The 18,442-nt window shown below is 37.4% G+C and overlaps 1 protein-coding gene across 4 annotated transcripts in view; it reads right to left on the bottom strand.

Annotated features, from left to right (window-relative positions):
* The window catches only part of GK (glycerol kinase), a 79,418-nt gene that overhangs the window by 12,517 nt on the left and 48,459 nt on the right, over positions 1 to 18,442 (bottom strand). For all 4 annotated transcript variants that reach the window (XM_025372136.1, XM_025372134.1, XM_025372135.1 and 1 more), the window contains 3 exons: positions 11,701 to 11,743; positions 11,168 to 11,248; positions 212 to 290 (listed from right to left, as the gene is read on the bottom strand). In XM_025372136.1, the coding sequence (XP_025227921.1) occupies positions 212 to 290; positions 11,168 to 11,248; positions 11,701 to 11,743 (203 nt within the window). The remainder of the gene's footprint in view (positions 1 to 211; positions 291 to 11,167; positions 11,249 to 11,700; positions 11,744 to 18,442) is intronic.

The following is an 18,442-nucleotide window of genomic DNA, read 5'->3' as shown; positions in this document are numbered from 1 at the left end:
AGTTTATTAATAACCACCACTAATTATGACAATTCCTTGTTTTATAAGTCCTCACAAAATAGTCTTTTGTATAAGTCAAACTCATACTAGGGATCTATATAATTTATGGATCACATTTGGGGCAAAGCATAAGTATTCACAGATTGCAAAGATAAAATACTGAAATGTGTCATTTTTCAGATTTTCTGACCTTTTGTTAGAACACACTCACCAATTTCTTCTGAGGTCTTTATAATTCCAAGATTGTCTCTTAGCCAGCGAATAACAGCACCAGCTATAGCTACAGAACCCTAAAGAAAAAAAGGAATCCAAGACAGAACATATTTTATCACGATCAAAGGTTTTTATTGAGCATATTCTGTGTATGACACAACCAGATGGACAGAATTCAGTTTCCATTTTGGGACTCTGACAAATACGATAAACTAGGTCTTCTAATACAAACATAGTTTTGTCTAAGTCACTAATAAAAGTTTTTCATGGGATGGGGAAAAGAAGTGAGCCTTCCAGCACACCCTTGGATTTGTCCCTATAGGTGGACATCGATCTGTTGGTCAGTTTGCTTCTTGAACAATTTTCTGTCTGTTGCTAAGCTACTGAGGTATGTTATCACTTAGAAATATATTGCCATATTATTCATAAAATTACTGGGAGAGGCCACATTAAAAGTTTTTTCAAGTCTGTTTCCCATATCTAACAGTATAGTAAATAAAAAAAATAAAATAAAATAAAAAAGCAAAGAAGCTAGCTAGTGAGTAATTTTTCTCTTCTTTTTTTTTTTTTTTTTATTTTTTTGAGACGGAGTCTCGCTCTGTCACCCAGGCTGGAGTGCAGTGGCCGGATCTCAGCTCACTGCAAGCTCTGCCTCCCGGGTTCATGCCATTCTCCTGCCTCAGCCTCCCGAGTAGCTGGGACTACAGGCGCCTGCCACCTCGCCCGGCTAAGTTTTTGTATTTTTAGTAGAGACGGGGTTTCACTGTGTTAGCCAGGATGGTCTCGATCTCCTGACCTCGTGATCCACCCGTCTCGGCCTCCCAAAGTGCTGGGATTACAGGCTTGAGCCACCGCGCCCGGCCTGTAATTTTTCTTTAAAACAAAATCACCTAGAGCTGTGGCAATAACGATAAAAACATATTTTAGAGTTGGATAAACTGGCTTTGAGTCCCAGTTCTAGTACCTAATTGCTGTGTAATCTTAGTAACTAATCTAAGTACTTTAGTAAGTTAATCTTAGTAAATTAAGTAACTTGCCTACGTTACTTAGGCTTTCTGAGCCTCCATTTCTTCACCTATAAAATGATGACTATGACAACACTTACCTAAACAAACTACTGTGAGGCTCAATATGAGAATATATGTGAAGGTTCTTACTAAATGTGAATATTGACTTCATTAATTTTTTAATGTTAAAGTATCAGCCAAACACCAGTGACTGATGAATAGATAAAACACAGTATGTCTATACAATGGAGTATTATCGGACTATGAAAGGAATGATGTCTTAATACATGCTACAACATGGATGAGCATTGAAAACATTATGCAAAGTGAAAGAAGCCAGGCACAGAAGACCATATATTGTATGATCCCATTCATATAAAATGTCCAGAACAGACAAATCCATAGAAAAAGAAAGTAGTGGTTGCCTGGGCTAGGGGATAGGGGGTGGTTATGGGGTTTCTTTCTGGGGTGGTGACAATGTTCTAAAGTTAGATAGTGGTGACGGTTGTAAAACTCTGTAAATATAGTATTACTATAAACCATTGAACTGTATACTTTAAAAGGGTAAATTGTGTGGAATATGAATTATATCTCAATAAAGCTATTATAAAAAAATCCTGACGGCAAAAAAAAAAAAAAGTACCAGCACAAACCACTAGGAATTCCAAGAAAATTTTTTTAGTTCTGATAGTTCATTCATATAGATTATTAATGTATATTACTTCCACAGAGTCACTCCAAACCAAATGTCAGGTGATATTAAATGTAGGGACCTGTCCCCATTTCTATTAACTGAATTACAAATGGTAATGCCTTCTTATTGTCAGTTGTCAAGATGCAAGTAAACTAGAGAATGAATATGCTGGCATATTCCATCATTCATAGCTTCTATGAGAAGTTACTATGTTACTGCAAACCTACAGAATGCCTGTATTCTGTTTATACGTTTACACATTTTTATATATGTAGACATACATACAGTACTCTGTATTACTACATACATAAAATGGCTTTTTAACCACAAAAAGTATTTGAGGAACAGATCTGACATAGCTGTGCAAATATGACAAGGCTTTAAAAATGGGACAAAAACAATTCAACAAATACCTTACAAGGGACTCTAACACAGCTCATTCCCTGCCTAAAAGAACTCGTTGTACTTATTAAGTTTGACACATTTACATATTTAGGTACTTAGAGGGATCATTCAAGAGAACTAAGTAAAATTTTGGTTTAAAGAGATTTAAGAACTTTACTCTCAAATTTCCTTTGGAAACAGACAATTCAGAGATAGCAGCTGCCAAATATTAGTAAATATGTAAGAGTTTCTAGACCAGTGCTGTCCAATAGAAATATAAAATGAGTCACATATGTAATTTACATTTTTGCCACATTAAAAAGGTAAAAGTAAGGTAAAATTAATATTTTATTTAACCCAGTGTATTAAAAAAATAATTTCAACATGAAATCAATATTAAATTATTGAGATTTTTTTTTGTACTATCTTTGAAGTCTGGTATATACTTTACACTTAACAGCACATCTCAGTTAAGACTAGCCACATTTCCAGTGCTCAATAGCTGCATGTGGCCATGGCTGCCATGGGCAGTATAATTCTAGACCTAATTGAAAAACAAAAACAAAAACAGGTGTCCCTCCTCCTTATACTCTCAAAGACACTGCCCTTAAATGGCATCTAACAAGAAATGCATACATAATTGTTTTAGGCAAGTAGAGTTAAACTATGAATTTTTAGAAGCCACTGTGCTAGGAGTCTAGTAAAGTGATTTTGTGGCACAGCTGGTGGGACTTTATACTCCAGGAAACCACATGCTGATATACCTCATTTCCATTGAAAAAGATAGGATGTGACATGCTTACACCATATTTTTAAGAGGAAGCAATATGATTTTAGCAAAAGGAAAATCAAGGTTTTGATTAGAGGTAACTAGTTGAGAATCAGAGTATCATTTAGATTAAAACAAAAGAAAAAAAATACATAGTTACTGTTAAGGCTCCAGGAGATAATTGTTTTAAATTCTGTCATCAGGAATATACAGAAGTGACTAGTTTCAATATAACACAATAAAAGGTAGATAAAAACACTTATCTGAAAAAAGTAAATAATTTTGCTGTCAGGATATAATACATGGTATGATTTAGCTTTTAAAGAAATAAAAATGAGAGACACCTCTAAATTCACAAAAGACATGTGGTCTTCTGAATTCAGAGGCAGGAAATAAAATGGAAGATGGTTGGCCGGGAGCGGTGGCTCAAGCCTGTAATCCCGGCACTTTGGGAGACCGAGACGGGCAGATCACGAGGTCAGGAGATCGAGACCATCCTGGCTAACACGGTGAAACCCCGTCTCTACTAAAAAATACAAAAAACTAGCCGGGCAAGGTGGCGGGCACCTGTAGTCCCAGCTACTCGGGAGGCTGAGGCAGGAGAATGGCCTCAACCCGGGAGGCGGAGCTTGCAGTGAGCTGAGATCCAGCCACTGCACTCCAGCCAGGGCGACAGAGCTAGACTCCATCTCAAAAAAAAAAAAAAAAAAGGAAGATGGTATAATGCTTCAAAGTTGGACAGGAAAAGAGTATAGCAGCCAAAGCCTAAAGTGATAAATAGAAGGTGACTGTCTATTTGTTATCAATTAAGTTGCCATAAGTTACATCCTAAGTATAAAGATCCAACTCTTTAGTATATCATCTACAAATTTGAATCAGCCCTTGTTCTAGGTTATGACTCCCTGGAAAAGATGCATGCAAGCCTAACAGTTGTATACTAAGGGAGATGCAATGAAAGTGAGAGGGTGTAAAGAATAATGGATTAAATTATAACAGGGCAAGAGGAATAAATTATTTTAAAACTAGACACGTAGCCTGGAAAGTGAAAGGCTAAGAAATAAGCTATACGAAGATTGAATTAAAAATAATCAAGTAGATCTGATGTAATGTCATAGCAGGCAAACACATTTTTCTTCGAAAGCTCCTTGACATGAATGCCACTGCCACTAACAGTATAAAAATAAAGCAGGATATTTCAGGATGCAGTAGAATTGTAGCTTACAAGGCAATTAGGGTGAAAATTGGTGAGTATGAAGAAAAATCACGTAAAGTAAAGATTACCCTAAATTGCTTACAATCATCCATCAGGCATAGCAAACACAGTTTTGTGTATACTACAGTGCCATGTATCTGTACATATATAATTTATAATGTAGTTAATTTGTATATATTATATTACAAATGCAGTGTCTAACTCTATAGCATTTTTAATTGCATAGAGAAAAGGAAGAGTTGAATTGGAGCAACATTATTTTTGAAATGTGACAGATTTCATTAATACTTCAGTAACAAGTTGGGGAACTACAATTAAAAGCATTTATTGCTCAGAAAGTATACTTTTCAAGAAAGAACATTGTAAAAGTTCATAAACAATGTTTACATGCTTGTGGCAGATAGACTTTTAATTAAGGTGGCTCCCATGATCCCTGCCTCTTGATGTTCATACCCTTGCATAATCACCGCCTCTTGAGTGTGGTGATATCTGTGACTTTCTTCTACCCAACAGTACATGTCAAAAGTGATGGGATATGTGTGGTGATGTGTATGTGCTTCCATTACATGATTTACTGTGCCTGTCTTGCTGGATATATTCCCTCCCATCCTGACTTTAAGGAAGCAGACAACCACAAGGAACTGAATTTTGCCAATAACCTGAATGAACCTGGAAGCAGATTAAACCTCAGATGACAGAAGAGCCTCAGTCAACACCTTGACTACAGCCCTGTGAGACTCCGAGCAGGGTACCGAGCTAAGCTGTGCCTGGATTCTGAACCCATGGGAACTGAGAAACAACACATGTGTTGTTTTAAGCCACTTAAGTTTGTGGTAATCTTGTTACACAGCAATAGATAATCTACTACATAGGTTTATACCTAAAATCGGGATTTAGCTCAAGAAGGATGAAAAACTCTAAAAAGGAAATCTTAATGCTATAATCGTTAAACCATACCAAAGAAAAAATAGGGGAAGAGACATTTAAAGAAACCAATAAGGCGATATAGGGAACCCTCTTTGAAGTTCATATTTAAAAAGAAAAAAAAATGGCCTAACATAGGATTCTGTATTTAAACAATATTTAATGGGTACGTATTATCTGCCAGCCTGCTGGGACAGAGTGGTAAACAAGATAGACAAGTACCCTGGCCTCGGGAAATCTATATTCTAGTGACAAAACACAGAACATGGAAGTCTCAAGTCATAAGCTCAAGTTCATAATCATTAAAAGTTCCCAAAAGGATTTTTGTGTTGTGAAACAGTATTTGGAAAAAGAAGGGGAACAAGGATGCCAGAGGGAAGGCAGAACCATTCAGTGGCTCTATTTTGCTCCAGTCTCTTCCACTACTGAGAAATATTTTCCAACTAGAAAGGGTGGGACAAATTTAACCAGTTTAATATGAGTTTAATGTCACAGAACAACTTAAGGATCATGAACACCAATTTCTTTTTACAAATATTGAAAATGAGAATTTAGAGGTGTTAAAATGTCAGGCCTTAGTATCACCTGCCAGGGGCTTCAGAGAGAGAAAAAGAGTTCTCTTGGTGATGAAAAAGAAGATGCAGATGCTTACATGAGCAGAAATAATGAGTTTGTACTTCAAAAATCCCCTTTGTTCTAACCACAGAGGATAACAGACACTATATAAAAGAGAAAACTGAAACAACATGCTGACTCAAATACAGAATAACATCTATGTGGACAGACACGGAAACACATAACCAAACAGGACTGAAGCCACGAGCATGATGGCTTCTGATTTATTTTTCTATATGTGTCAGGGAGTAGGAGTGGTGGCTGGGAACTGGTTCCTCCAGAAGAAAGGGGTCCAAAATGTTTTGTGTAAGACAGGGAATAGAAAGAATCAGGCTCAATGCTTGAAGCCAGGGGCTAGGTGGCGCTCTCTTACTTGTGTAGGAATGTTAGAAAAATAAGCAAGTGTGTATTTGCTGACTGAGGCTATATGGCTTAATGGAAGACAAGGCTGGAAGTGACAATTCTAAATTATATGAAGAACTCTTGTATTAAGAAATCCAACAAGGCCGGGTGCGGTGGCTCACGCCTGTAATCCCAGCACTTTGGGAGGCCGAGGCGGGCGGATCACGAGGTCATGAGGTCGAGACCATCCTGGTTAACACGGCGAAACCCCATCTCTACTAAAAATACAAAAAATTAGCCGGGTGTGGTGGCGGGCGCGTGTAGTCCCAGCTGAGGGAGGAGAATGGCATGAACCCGGGAGGCGGAGCTTGCAGTGAGCCGAGATGGGGCCACTGCATTCCAGCCTGGGCGACAGAGCAAGACTCCGTCTCAAAAAAAAAAGAAAGAAAGAAATCCAACAAACTTAATAGCTGGACTAGAGTTCATTCTGGCCTAACACAGATTTTAAAATACGTATGCTTTAAGTATTCGGAGATAAATTAGGAAATGAGTTCCATTTTAAAAACAAACAAACATGAAATTAAGAATCAAAATAAAAACAGAGAACTGAAACAAAATCAGGTGGATGTGAAAAATAACCAAATAAAAACTATAGAAATGAAAATATTAAATAAGATGAAAAATGTAATAGATGGGGTAAACTCTAGACTAGATAGAGATGATGAGTAAATTAGCACTCCCCCACATTGCTGGTAGGAGTGTAACTTGCCACATCTACTGCGAAAAATGGTTTGCATTATCTACTCAAAGTGAAGACACACATAATCTATGGCCTAGAAATTCTACTCCTACACAAAGGTGAATATATTTACATCAGGAGGCATATACAAAAATGTTCATAGCAGCATTTTTCATAATAGCCAAATACTGAAAACCACTCGAATATCATCAACAGCTGAATAAATACTGAACTTCAATAATTTCATATAGCAATAAGAAGGAATGAAAAAAACAGCTATGTATAATACTGTGGATGAATCTCACAAACATAATGTTGACTGAAAGAAGCCAGATCAAAAAATACAAAAAAAATATATACTAAGTGACTGAGATACGCATGCACATGCTCTCTCTCTCCTCTTTTATATTTTTAATATATCAAATATTAAACACATGCAAAACTAAACTCTGGTGTTCAGGGCTGCACATTTAAGTGTTAGAACTACAAAGAAAAGCAAGGAAGTGATTATGATAAAAGTCAGGCTGATGTTTATCTCAGGGAGAGGGAGGAAGTTGTGATCAGGGGCAAATAGAGGTTCTTGGGATTGGCAGCGTTCTAGGAACAAGTTACATGAGACTTTATAGTAATTTTTCGAGTTGTACATTGATATTTAATGCATTTTTCTGTATGTGTCTTATATTTCACAATACAAAAAAGGCTTTTATGTTTTGTCTTGTTTGTTTTAAAGAGAGAACTTGGAAATGGAAGGTAGATACTGAGAAACTCACCAGGGACGCAGCACAGAGAAACAAAGAGATTAAAAAATTATAAAAGGGCAGTTAAGAGACATGGATGATGGGTTGAAAGGTTCCAATATTCATCCAATAGCAATTCCAGAAGAGGATGGAGGTAATGGTAGAGGAGCAATATTTGAAGAGATAATTGCTGAGAACTTTCCAGATCTGAAGACAGACTTGGATCCAAGTACCTAACAGGATAAATAAAAATAAATCCAAACCCAGGCATATCATAGTAAAACTATAGAACATCAATGATAAAGAGATAATGTTAGAAACTCCCAGACAATAAACCAGATTATCTACAAATGAACCACATATTAACAGCAGAGGTCTCATCAGCATCGAAAATGGCCAGAAGGGATGTGGGAAAAACAATTAATATAGGCTTTTATACTAATCCTTAGAGTGAGGGCAAAATAAAGACAAACCTAAAAAGAATAGGCTTACTATCCCACACTATTACTAAAAGAAATATAGAAGGATGCCCCTCAGCAAAAAAAAAGAAGAAAAAAAAAAGTAGATGGGAATAAAAAAGGTATGAGACGAAAGAAATGATACTGGACACAGAAAACTAAGAAAAATAAGTCAATAAATATGATTTATTGTGGACTGCAAAGTAAACAATAGTAATTATTGCATGTTGAACAAAATGGGGGAAATGAAAGCTTTAAACAAAATAACACGATTGGTGATGAAGGAGGTAGAATAAAATATTAGAGGTCCTCATCATGGTTGGGAGATTAAAAATATCAAACAATGACATACACGCTTAGAAAAATATATGGTTAAATAATGTCTTAAAAATCTAAGGGTATACACAAAAGAAAAAAAAAATCACCAAAATAAAAACATAGAAATACTTCTTATTCCTCCCAAATCAGCAGAGGAAGAATGAAAAAAGACTAAAAGACTGAAGATGGGTAGCTATAGTCTCAGGTTTTAAAGAGCATAAAGACTAAAATGTTCCTATCTCCAACTTCTAAGCCTAACAACAGTCGATCAAATGAAAGACAATATTATTAAATATATACTTCGTAAGCATTTACAAAAAAATGAATTAGTATGACCAAGTGAAATTAGCATGAGTTTACTGATAAAAAGTCTTACCAATCTAGCATTATTCCCCACCCTTGTTTTTTGGTTTGGTTTAATTTAATTTTTTTAAATGTTTGTTAATTGTAAAAAAAAAAAGGTAAGAAAACATAAAGAAAAAAATTCTAACTACACCGTTAACATTAGTATGCGTATGTGTGCTGTTGTTGTTGCTGAGACTGCTAGGTTAGCAGATGAAGGAAAGGACATAAGCTAGATGCAGGGACAACAACACTGGGCTTGGTAGACTGGAGCCCAGAACTTCCAGACTTACAAGGAAGGAAATGGTACAGCAGGGTGGCCTAGGCATCAAGGTTTTGATGTCCAAGCATCTGGATGTGCATCCTGGATCTGCTACTTACTGTTGTCAAAAGTTACTTGGCCAAGGGAGTCCAATTTCACTTTTCTAATCTCAGTTTCCTCACGTGTAAAACATGGGGATAGGAGGGTGTAACTAAGTATATTGTCATATGATCTAGTGTCTCTCTCAGCTTTTACAATTCTAAGCATCTAAAAGCATTACATAAATTGAAACAAAATCATAAAGCATATGCCTGTTAAATCTCTAGATGAGACAAAACTGAAAGAGTAACAGTAAAGAATGAAAACGAATTCAGACTATATAGGAATAGGCTAAAATCACTATTATGAAATTAAACAGGAAGAAACAAAGACCTGAATTTAGATTTAACAAAAAAACTACACAAATACAGAACGAAGCAGACTTGGTTTGACAATGATTCATTTGAAAACAAGCTAGGTTTTTTAGCATATCCTCCCAGGGCCAATAATATGAAGGGGTTATTAGTCTAAATTAATGAACTCTCAGGCTAGAAAAGCAAAAGTAGTGCTTATGGCAGGAGAGGCACAAATCACCCTATTGATTGAGTACAGGTCAGATTAGATGTAGAATATTATATTCCATTCTGGACGACATGAATTGCAATGCACCCAATGAAGGGAGCTCAGAACTATAAAGCATCCATAAACCATGTGAGATCAAGGCATTGGGTCAGTTTACCCTGGAGGAGGAAGACCCAGAGAAACTGACTGCAGCCTCTAATGTTGGAACGCTTTTGACAACCAATGCAGGTCCAATGCTAGAGGTGTTATTAAGAAGCAACTTTGGGTGCTGTCTTCAGATAGAAGCTGGATGGCTACTGGTAAAGGACTGGTAAAGGAGACAGGAGAAGGCTTTTCATATTGGGAGGGGAGTTAAGACCCGGTGACCCCTGTCCCTGAGGCCTGTCCCAGGTCAAAGGCACCTGTAATTCTAAAGCACTAATTGTCTCCTATGCAAGAAGAAAAAAGGCAGAATCATATTCTTCTTATCATATTATAGGTAACACTTATCAAGTGCATATTTTATGTGCCTATTGTTGTGCTATGCACTCTCCACAGATGGAAAGTAGAAAGGGAGAGGGCTTGTAGGATTTTAAGTTCTGAGAAGTGTTAAGATACCTTTAATATACAGACTAAGTTTTCACAAATGCTTCCATCCATAGAAAAGGAGCTGGGGCAGATATTATAGTGTTTATGGGTTGGGGAAGGGAGAAAAATAGAAATAAACTAATATTCTTCATGTGCTAGGCATAATGACTAATAAAATGTTTTAACTCTAACTAGAAGTCTTTAACTTGTGACCAAATTATTATCAGACACTCCAAAAATGAGCCTCAATAAGTTTGCAGATCACGTGTATACTTGTGCATTATAAGGTAGCCATTTCAAAATTAATTATATAGAAACGCTTATAAGAAATGTATCTAATTTTACAAAAAGAATACTATTTCTTTGACTTTATAAATAAACGTTTCTAACACAAACTTACCATATCCTACAGGCTTAGGCTGGCATATTCCTACTATAACATACAAACATGTTTGAAACAAATGTTTCCAGTGATAAGTGGTATAAATCTCCTCACTTTCTTTTCTATATCAAAATGTTACACAAAATTTATTTTTATGAGGAGACAAGTGAAAAGAGTTATTCTGCTTTTTTGTGCCCAGGGTTCTCTTTGGAACACTGGAGCATTTTATTTATAAAAACAAAGAATTTTCAAGATGAAAGAAATGTTAGCACGTTAATCCAATTAAACTTTAGAGATTGAAAAAAAAAAAAAAACCTTACATTGTAGAGCTGTCAAGTAATATGCCTAAGGTGACACAATTAATTGGCATAAGAACTGAGGAACCAATCTAATCAAGGTCTCCTGTGAGTCCTGACACCCAGGTCAGTCTCAGGTTCCTTCAACTCAATCAAATGCCAAGAAAGCAGAACTTTTTGAGTCTTCTGTATTAAGATTTACCAGAAAAGTGTTAGAAAACACTGTAATTTTTATTAGCTTTGAATGTTTGTCATATTATCCATATTGATTAAAAAGAACTTACTTCCAAAGCATAATATACTGGTTTGTCTCTGCCAAGTTTGTAAGCCACTGTGGTGAGAAGGCCATGATCAGAAAATACACACTGTAGGAAAGAAAAAAAAAAAAAAAAGATTTCAGTAGTGGAAAATGAAAAGATAACATGAGAACATTTTTTTAAAGTTATAATAACATAGGTACAAAATAATGCAATCAATAAACCAATTTTAAAAAATAGTCAAAATGATCAGAATTAAGAACACATTTCAGCCTTATAAAAAGTTTATTCCTTGTTTCAAATTAGATTTGCATTAAGAATTTGATGAGGTCTCAGTCTAGATTTCCCACCAACACAATTAAAAACACACATATAAAATTCAAAAAGCCTAAAATGGTTCTTATTAGAACCATTCAAATTTTGTATTGAGCTCTAAATTAAACCCTGATAAAGATTAAGTAAAAGCTAAAGACTAAAAGTAATTTAATAGCAAATTATGTTCAAGCATTATTTATATGAACTTAAAGACTTTTATCAATTTTTTAATTTAAAGAACCAACCTTATGGCCTGTATTACATAGTAAGAAACATCCTGTTCCATACCTAGAGTTGAAGGGAGAATGAATAGTAAGACAATTTTATTGAAAGCAAATAATGAAACATTAATAATACAAATGATCAAAACTGACATATAATTTAGTCCAAAAAAGTCATTATATTATAGTTTTATAAAAGTTCCTAAAGTTAACAAAAATCATATATCTTCATGGAATGTTTTAGAAATCAGCCTAGAAGAAAATGTACTTAGAGCAATCTTTTTTTTTTTTTTTTTGAGATGGAGTCTCGCTCTGTTGCCCAGGCTGGAGTGCAGTTGCACAATCTTGGCTCATTGCAACCTCCGCCTCCCGAGTTCAAGCGATTCTCCTGCCTCAGCCTCCCAAGCAGCTGGGACTACAGGCATGTGTCACCACGCCCAGCTAATTTTTTCTATTTTTAGTAGAGACGGGGTTTCACCGTGTTAGTCACGATGGTCTTGATCTCCTGATCTCGTGATCCACCCCCCTCGGCCTCCCAAAGTGCTGGGATTACAGATGTAAGCCACTGTGCCTGGCCAGTGCAATCTTAATAGAAAAATGCAGATACAGTATTTAGTGTTTAGTCAGTCCTAGGCCAGGGCTGTGTTTATAAAATACCATTGAATTACAATAAATTCTAAGTTCTGTCATAGTATGTTACTACTAATCCATGTGGAGTGAAGCATCATAACTGACAGCCAGCTTAGCTCTACCATTAATACAGTCATAAACCGAGAAACACCACTATCTTCAGGCAGCGTAGGGAGGCTGGATACAGAGTGTGGGAGGGTGTAGTTGGAAAGCTAGGACAAGAGTGGCATGGAAGGGAAGGCAATTTAAGGTCTACCTTTGATAATCAGAGCCAGAATGTAACATGGCTGTTACAGAAGAACTAAATTTATTTTGTGGCAGCCTTATCAATATAAACTTTGGACTCTGCAGCAAGTCTGGCCCTTGGACATTAATAGGTAGTTTTGACTTGTGCCAGGCAGATAAGTGGCCCAAAGTGATACCAATAAGAGTCACAGAGGAACAGTTAAGCTGAGTTGGGGTAACAAGGTTGCTACAGTCACCCTTGCTTAGCTCTGCCCAAGCTGGGCATTCCCTCCCCGTGGGCCTTGCTGCTATGCCCTGCACCACCAGGGTTCTGACTGTGTTGGTGACATTCCAGCAATTGAAAGATGGGACAGCACTCAGTCCAGGAGCTGGCAGAAGGATCCCAGAAGAAGCTACTACCAGTCAGCACTAATTCAAAAGATCCCGTCAGCTGCATTTTGATTGTGCAACAAACACAAAACCAAGGGAAATTGTTTTCTGACATTTTTCCAGGTACCATTGTTCTGAATAAGGATTAGCCTAGGATAGTCTATATCCTCTCATCCAAATATATTCTTGGCCTGCTTCATGAGCAGGTGACAAATTCAAGGAGCATGGGACTGATATCTAATTTTGTAAAGACACTTGTCAAATAACACTAGGTACAGGTAACACATTTACAAACTAAAACACAAAATCACTATACCGTTTTATTGCCACACACTGAAAAAGCTATATATTTCAAGTTAATCTACTGTGATAAATACTCATAAAAATGGAGGTTAATTATCTATTTCATGCTTTTTAAAGGAGAACTCTGTACCAATTTAGCATCCATATAAACACTATACTGAACAGTTGCATATGTGTCTTAGTGCAAAATTGATGAGAAGACTCAAGGCACTTAATAAAAGTGAATTCTTAAGTGAGTATACTTAATAAGCAATTAATGAGTATTAGCAAATATGAAGAGACTTCCTTGCTATATTTAGGCCACAGCTTTTAAAGCAGTACACATGCAAGTATTTTCCTCTTAAATTTTATTGTTCTTTCTTCCCAGTCATCAAGCACATATGGAGCTTTCAGCATTTACGTGATCTACCTCGCCTTCTTCACTGTACATTGTACTCATAGAACACTGTACTTTGTTCAAACATCCCAGAAAGATGTCTCACTTTTCCAGCTTCTGCAAAGGTAAAGGTTGCTTGCTCTCCTTCATGACTATCAGATCAGGACTGAGCAGCCCAAAGAGGTGTGACAAAGATGGCACACAGGGGCAAGGGGTTGACCCTGGAGGAAGCTATGAGGGAGGTAAAAACTTTGTCACACTCAATCAGCACTCCTGGATAAATGAGACAGCTATCTTAGGTGCTCTTTCAGAAAAATAAAATTTAATGTTCAAATAATCAATTTTTTTTAACATTCTAGAAAAATTGGAAAATACAGCTAAGCTGAAAGAAAAATTAGAATCATCCATAATTTCTTCCCCCACTCTGAAACAGAGATGGGCTTTTCATTGAATTCTGAGTGGACTGTCATTTTCTCTCTGCTGAGGTTGGGAGAAATTAACTAAATTTTCAATCCCAGTCTCTCTAACCTCTTATTTGGTCTTGCCCATCACTTATACCCCATTTATTTTACAACTTTCATCTGTTCTCTGCTCAGACTCCAAAGAAACATTCTCTGATCTTACCATAACTTACAAAGAAAATCAAACAAAATTCCCAAAATGTTACATAATCCTGTTAACCTCACAAACTATGTCCTTCTCTCACCATTCCTAGATGGTTGTATTTTTGCAAAGCACATATCTTCGATTTCCTACCTGCTTACATCTCTTTTGACCATTTGCAATCAGGCTTCTATCTTGAGCATTCTAGTAAAACTTCACTCTTGAAAGTCACCAAATGGCCAGGCATGGTGGCTCACACCTGTAATCCCAGCACTTTGGGAGGCCAAGGTGGGCAGATCACAAGATCAAGAGATCAAGACCATCCTGGCCAACATGGTGAAACCCCGTCTCTATTAAAAATACAAAAATTAGCTGGGTGTAGTGGCGTGCACCTGTAGTCCTAGCTACTTGGGAGGCTGAGGCAGGAGAATCACTTGAACCTGGGAGGCCGAAGTTGCAGTGAGCCGAGATCACGCCACTGCACTCCAGCCTGGTGACAGAGTGAGACTCCATCTCAAAAAAAAAAAAAAAAGTCACCAAATGAAGACCTAATTTCTATGTATAATGGTCCATTCTTGGTACTCAGCCTCTATGACCTCTTAATGTTTTGTGCTACTGACCATGCCTCCCTCATAAATATCTCCACCCTGGATTTCCACACTAATGAATAACTTCAGGCTAGGTGCAGTGGCTCATGCCTATAATCCCAGTAGTTTGGAAGGCTGAGGCAGGAGGATTGCTTGAGCCCAGGAAGTTGACACAACCTAGGCAATATAGTAAGACCCCATCTCTACAAAAAATTTAAAAATTAGCTAAGTGTGGTGGCATACACCTGTAGTACCAGCTACTCAGGAGGCTGAGGGGGAGAGGATTACTTGAGCCCAGGAGGTCAAGCCTGCAGTACGCTGAGATCTCACTATTGCACTCCAGCCTAGGTGACAGAGTGAGACCCTATCTTATATATATATATAAGATATATATATAATTTGTAATCTATATATAATCTGTAGATAGATATCTATATATATCTATAGATAGATATCTATATATCTATAGATAGATAGATATCTATATATATCTAGATATATATAACAAAGATAGATATAACAAAGATAGATATAGATATAACAAAGATAGATATAGATATATATAACAAAAAATGAATAACTGCATTGTTTTTCTGACTTCTCTATCCCAGTGCCTGCTACTTCTACTTATGTAAATATCTTCTCTACTTGTGTATTTTTTCTTGGTAATTTCTTCTACTTCTACTGCTTCAAAATCCCCTCTATCTAGGGAAATAGGGAAATTCCAAATTTTCCATCTTTTTTTTTTTTGAGGCAGTCTCACTTTGTCACCCAGGTTGGAATGCAGTGATGCAATCTCAGCTCACTGCAGCCTCTGCCTCCCAGGTTCAAGCAATTCTCATGCCTCAGCCTTCTGAGTAGCTGGGATTACAAGCACTTGCCACCACACCCAGCTAATTTTTGTATTTTTAGTAGAGACGGGGTTCTGCCATGATGGCCAGTCTGGTCTCAAACTCCTCACCTCAAGTGATCCACCTGCCTTGGCCTCCCAAAGTTCTGGAATTACAGGTATGAGCCACTGCGCCTAGCCAAAAATTTCTATTTCTATACAGAACTTATTCCACATTTCCAAATGTGTGCAACATACAGTGTGCCAGCACCACAAACATGCTCTGAACAGAAATTCTTCTACTCAGACCCTTTCCACTTTGGCTAAGCCTAACCACAGGGTCCACGTACCTAGATGACATACCTACTTCCCCTCCCTTTCTCCTCTACAGTGCCATGCACATTCACTCATGGCCTCCCTCTGTCTCCATCCTTCTGAGCCCATGTGCTCATTACCAGGACACTACAGTGGCTTCCTCCATGGCGTCTTGGCCTCTAGTCTTTCCTCACTTTCACCCAAGACTGCTACTGACAACTCCAGTCATCTCTGAACACCAGCTCATAAGCCTTCAAAAGTTTCCTACTGCCTATCAAGAAAAGCTCCTTAGCCTGAAATATCAGGCTTCACAACATGATCCTAGCTTTATATTTTTTGTCACTTCCCTACTCTAATGTTCTCTATATTCTCTAAACAAAGTCTTCTATTTCCCCATACGTATCTTTGTTCCATGTTCCCTGTACCCTCCAATACTGCTCATTTTTCAAAGCATCTCATTACTAAGATAATCTTTTGTAATTTTTATTTCCTCCCATTGAAACCCAACAGCTTTGCTTCAAAGTTTCTCATGGCACATAAGTTCTGATTTATACATGATTAACTGCATATTTGTGTTCTTTTCCCTCAGGGAGATAAATATGAGATCAAAGATCTTATAATTTGTTATTTCCCTCTTCCAATCTGTAGTAGCTGCAGAGGTACTCAAACAAGTCCTCCCTAACTTAAATTCATCACTTAAGGACTTGGCTGATAATGCTAGCGGGGAGGGGAGTAAAGAGAAGAGGAAAAGCAGGCTACTGTATTGGGTACCTACCATATGCTACATACAGTCATCCCTTGGTATCTGGGGCGGACGGCATTGATTGGTTCCAGGGTCCCCTACCGCCCCAACAGATACTAAAATCCAAGGATGTTCAAGTACTGTGGATAAAATTGTGTCTATTTGCATGTAACCTACATACATCCTTCTCTTGCATGTTTTAAATCATTTATAGATTATTTATAATACCTAACACAATGTAAATGCTGTGTAAATAGTTGTTATACTGTATTTTAAAATTTGTATTTTTCTGTTGTATTGTTATTTTTTTCTGGGTTTTTTTCCTGAATATTTTTAATCCACAGATATGGAACCTGCAGATACAGAGGGCTGATTGTACCATGCTAGGCACCTAAAATATAGATAACATTTGATTTACTAGCAATAGTGTTCCTGGCAGAGGAGGAAAGAAAGAGAAAAATAACCTAGTTTTCTACCTTATTTCTCTTGACTCTTGATTCAGCTGCCTGGAACCCAGATTCCAAGAATGTTTCCAGACTCAGGCTGACTCAAATGCTCTTGGTCATGTAATCTCAGATTACCATGACCTGCAAAGAATTCCCACATCCCTCCTCCTCAAAAACTTCTCACACAGGCCGGGCGCGGTGGCTCAAGCCTGTAATCCCAGCACTTTGGGAGGCTGAGACGGGCGGATCACGAGGTCAGGAGATCGAGACCATCCTGGCTAACACAGTGAAACCCTGTCTCTACTAAAAAAAATACAAAAAACTAGCCAGGCGTGGTGGTGGGCGCCTGTAGTCCCAGCTACTCGGGAGGTTGAGGCAGGAGAATGGCGTAAACCCGGGAGGCGGAGCTTGCAGTGAGCCGAGATCACGCCACTACACTCCAGCCTGGGCGACAGAGCCAGACTCCGTCTCAACAACAACAGAAAAATTCTCACACAAATAATGTCACACTCTTACATGAGAACCGCTGACCCTGCTAGATTACAAGAACGTTTAATCTAGAAATGTTACATATTCCATTATTCACAAAGGAAGAACTTAACCACTGAAGTTAAAATCGATGAGATAATTAGGAAATCCTCAAGAAGAGAACAATTAAATGTAGCCTCTTGCCAGTCGTATAGAAATCTTTTCCATACAGGAGGTAGTATAGTACACAGGTTAAGAACCCTGGCTAAGGAATGAGATGGATCTGGGTGCAAATATTACATCTCCCACTTACTGGTTGTATGCTGTTGCATAAATTATTTTCTTTAATTATCAGTTTCCTGATGTATAAAATGGGAATAATAGGATCTATATGTGGATTAAATGATATCATGTGTTTAAAGCACATGAAACATTATAGGTAACACAATAGCCATTGGCTGAGCTTGTGTTATAATTGTCACTATCATTTCAGCTTTTGAGGCATATTCATTTTTGTTCATGAATACATATACTTGGCAGGTAGCTTTTTTAATATTTAAAAGATTACGTTGGCCAGGAGCGGTGGCTCATACCTGTAATCCCAGCACTTTGGGCCACGCCTTCTGAGTCTGAAGCTGGCACTTCCTTTCTGTTCCACCAATCACTATACTTATTTGAAGGTAATATTATTTATTTATTTATTTATTTTTATTTTTATTTTCTTGAGACGGAGTTTCGCTCTTGTTGCCCAGGCTGAAGTACGATAGCGCGATCTCGGCTCACTGCAACCTCCACCTCCCGAGTTCAAGCGATTCTCCTGCCTCAGCCTCCTGAGTAGCTGGGATTACAGGC

The sequence above is a fragment of the Theropithecus gelada genome, chromosome X (genome assembly GCF_003255815.1).
Source record: "Theropithecus gelada isolate Dixy chromosome X, Tgel_1.0, whole genome shotgun sequence".
NCBI lineage: Eukaryota > Metazoa > Chordata > Mammalia > Primates > Cercopithecidae > Theropithecus > Theropithecus gelada.
This window is presented reverse-complemented; position numbering and strand designations above follow the sequence as displayed.